At 48.9% G+C, this 3,651-nt stretch overlaps 1 protein-coding gene across 1 annotated transcript in view; it reads right to left on the bottom strand.

Moving 5' to 3' along the window:
* Positions 1-1,160: 1,160 nt before the first annotated feature.
* The window catches only part of GLB1L2 (galactosidase, beta 1-like 2), a 21,804-nt gene continuing 19,313 nt past the window's right edge, over positions 1,161-3,651 (bottom strand). Inside the window, exons 18-20 of the mRNA XM_010160306.1 lie at positions 3,043-3,157; positions 2,016-2,132; positions 1,161-1,544 (exon numbers count right to left, since the gene is read on the bottom strand). Coding sequence (XP_010158608.1) covers positions 1,458-1,544; positions 2,016-2,132; positions 3,043-3,157 — 319 coding nt within the window. The 3' untranslated portion in view covers positions 1,161-1,457. The remainder of the gene's footprint in view (positions 1,545-2,015; positions 2,133-3,042; positions 3,158-3,651) is intronic.

Raw genomic sequence — 3,651 nt, 5'->3', positions numbered from 1 at the left:
TCCCAGTCCCTGCTGGGTCGCAACATTCCCTCCTTGGAAGGAAATAACCTCTGGCAAAATGCAAAGGATAGAGTCCTGAACACGGCCCTGCAGATACGCTCCGCTCTCCTCCGAGCTGGTCGCGCCAGCCTGGCCCCTTCCCAGCTGCACCGTGGCGCTCGGGAGCAGCGATACCGATGTTCAGTAAGACCAGCTCTGGCCAGGATGGGAGTGTGTTACAGCTGCACTGTCTGTTCTCAGTTTTAAACGAACTGTATTTACATTTGTTAAATAAAATTATGGTTTCTAAGAGCCAGAATACCCCGCAACTCCATTATCAGAGACAGTGCCCGTGTTTGGTGTTTCTCTCACAGCCTGAATCCCCTGGTTACTGGAACAGAAAGCAGGGCCCAAGCGACTCCTCGGAGATTCCCAACAGATTTGCAGCTTGAATTTCATCTCTCCCTAACGAGATGGCAGCTCCCCAGTGACTGCGGAGCTGGTGAGTTAAAAAAAACACGCCATGTTTTCCCAAATCCTGTGTTTCCGGTTTGAGGGACAAAAAGCAAACAGGACCCAAGATCCCAAGGTTTCACAGCAGGTTTAACTAGAAAGTACGGATGTGCTCTCCCATTTGCAACTGCATAGGCAACCCCTTTACTTCTATCCCAACCAAAATCTGATCCCTGCTCATTTTCCAAGGGGGAATTTCATCTTTAGTGAGAGCAGGAGTGGAGGAGTGACTGGAAGAGTAACTTGTCCTTTTCTCCTGCACCCCCTCCCTGGAAGTTCTTATTCCTGCCTGGCCTGACACGTCACAATATATTTGACAGAGGACAAGACACATTTCATTTTTTAAAACGAGGGTTTTTTTCCTTCTTGAGAGAGAGGCAACCTCCATAGTAAAACTCAGTGGAAAAAAGCTGGAATTAAAGCCATTTAACAACCAACCTGGCTTCCAACAAGTGAACAAGTAACGGCCTCTTTGCAGAGTGAGGTGCTAAATTCTGCCTGGAAGCACAACAGAATGGTTTTCCACACCTGGTCACTCACATGTTCACCAACTATTTTCTCCCTATCTAATTACGAAAAGGAGGAGGCCAGTAATAACACATTCATACAGTCACTGGAGAGCTGAGCTCAGCTTTCAGTTCAGATGGTTTCAGTTCTTTCTCTCTCTCTCCTCTGCCTCCAGCACCGTTTTACTCCCCCTCATTTACCAGACGGTCCGTAACATGCGCAGCCACCCACGCGTGGGTCCTCGGTAGTGCAGGGAGATAAGCTTCCGCATCCCATCTATGAAACAATGGACTCTGGTTCCTTCGGGGCCCCTTTTCTCTTCTGAACTTACTGCCAAAGAACAAATCCTTGACCTGGGTCTAGTGGAAATGAACGTGCCCAAGTGCCTGGGCCATCGCGTCCCCAGACATGCAACCAGGAATATTCAAGATGAACCAGACACGGGAAAGAAGCTCTCATCAGTCCACGTACTGGGTCCTTCCTAAATAAGGTATGTCGACAGACTGGATGATCCGGCCTGCAGCGCGTTCTTCAAAAATGACGATCTGCGGAAGAGAGGGATGGGTAAGGGTCCTTCCTTCATACGAAGGCCGAGCTACTCCCCATGTTTTTCAGAGGAAAAGGCATACGATCAGAGCAGGGGAAGGAAGCCTCATTCCAAGAGATCACTCAACAAGAGTCTGAACAGGAACTGTGATTCTTTTCCAGCACCACATCATGCAGAAAACAAACATCAAATCAGGTTTGTCCTGAGTTTGAACTTGAGGCGGTGCTTTGAAGTTTAGCTGCCACCCTCGTCACGTCTCAGTGGTTGTCAGAGCCGTGCTGTCAGCGTTAGAGCAGCACCTTCCCAAATTTTCACACATCTTAGGAGACAACAGCTCCCTTCCTCTCTATTGCTCTGGATTTCAGCTAGAGAGAGGTGATTAATAGGCTGTAGGTGTCTAGCGCTTTGGGACGTGACTGAGAGCAGGATCTTTAATAATACAAATTAAAATCCCACCAAAGCCTCTCACCTCGTTGCTCCCTTTCCACAACCAGGGGGCGGGAAGGTAGAGTGTTTCCTGAGGTCCGATTTTCCAGTAGCGGCCCAGGTTCTGACCATTGACAAACACCACTCCTTTTTCCCAGCCCTAGAACCAGGAGAGCACACGGAATTACTGATGCAGCTGTATCGCCTAGTTAGCATCTCCCCGGGAATCCAAGTCTGCTTTCACACTTGCATTCTTTCAGGCCACTTTCTGCAGGTTTTCTGCTCGCTTTCCCCGCGCAACTCCCTGAAGCCATGAACGTTTAAGTAAGCCCTGTTGAGCAGGAGTTACCCTTAATGTACTAGTTAAAAGGATAAAGATTTCCAAAACGGGCAATTCATGATTCAAGCCTGTACAGGAAACTTCATCCTTTTGAACAGACGTATCTTTATTTCTTCCCAAACACAGAGTATCTCCCCTCACCCATGTCCCAGGTGGCAGAAATACTGCATTGCTACTGACGAGCGTAACTTACAACAAAGTGTAAATGGGAAGGTGAGAAGTACCACAACTGGCATGAGCCTTGGCTCTAAGGGAGCGAAATCGGAGGAGGAAATTTAATAATATCTTAAGTTCTGTGCAAGAGCAGCAGTCTTCCACAGGAGGAAGACGTGAATTCTCATGCCATGTCTACAAAGATCCATCACACTGAGGAGGTAGGGATAAAACTAGCACCTCCTTTATTTTCTCTGCTCGTTACTCCTCTGCAACTCGAAAAGAAATAGCGTTTGTCTGTCAATAGAAAGGACTAACTGTTCATTAGCAGCTCTGCAGGGTCAGTATTGCACGTGTTTTCTCATCAGGACCACTACAGACTGAACAGAAATTACCCGCCAGCTTGAGAAGGCGTCTACACCCTCAAAATAGCTCTCTTCAGGATCACAGGAAGACTACAAAACTACAGACCACAAGACACAGCTCAGTCAGAGCTATCACACAAGTGTCTCTCCAACCAGCTCTTTAAAAATCTTGATCAAGAAAACAGGGGGGGAAAGAAAAAAAAAGGACTCACCTGTAGCTTCAAGAAAGTGTCCTGTGGCTGATGCTCTATCCACAGCCTTCCGCGAAAGAAAGCCGGACCCACGAAGTAATCTGGGACTGCACTCCATCCGGCCGCGTTCCGCAAGCTGTAAGAGAGCGAGCACAGACCACTGACGGCCCCGCTGCGACACGCAGCGACGGTCTCAAGATCTTCTCAAACGGCTGCCTGCGGCGGCGGATGGATGGTGTTACAACACGGCTGCTATTTCCTTGCGTGCCTGCGGTGTCAAGGAGTCGTTTCCAGCGGCAGGGCCTAAAGGTAACCTTCGTGCTGCAAAGGGATAAGTGTGTATCTCCAGGGAGCGTTCAAGGACAGCACCTAGCTTATCTCTGCCCTCCACTTCAGAGAAGTGCGCTGGTGGTATGTATCTCAGTCATCATCCTGTGCTTGCCACATCACCGACAGGCCAACTTCTGGCACAAGAAAAGGATATTCGGGGCTATCACCATCTCTATTCCTCTAAGGCAGCATAAAAATCGTTTCATGCTGCCTGCTGAAGTGCCCATCCTCCTTCAGATATGACAGAGCCACGGCGCAAGCTTTAGGTGCACGTGGCTTGCACAGGCTACAGGAAAAGCT

Source organism: Eurypyga helias, unplaced genomic scaffold (assembly GCF_000690775.1).
Source record: "Eurypyga helias isolate BGI_N326 unplaced genomic scaffold, ASM69077v1 scaffold16781, whole genome shotgun sequence".
NCBI classification, from domain to species: Eukaryota; Metazoa; Chordata; class Aves; order Eurypygiformes; family Eurypygidae; genus Eurypyga; species Eurypyga helias.
Note: the sequence above shows the minus strand (reverse complement) of the source record. Positions and strands in the feature narration are given on the sequence as shown.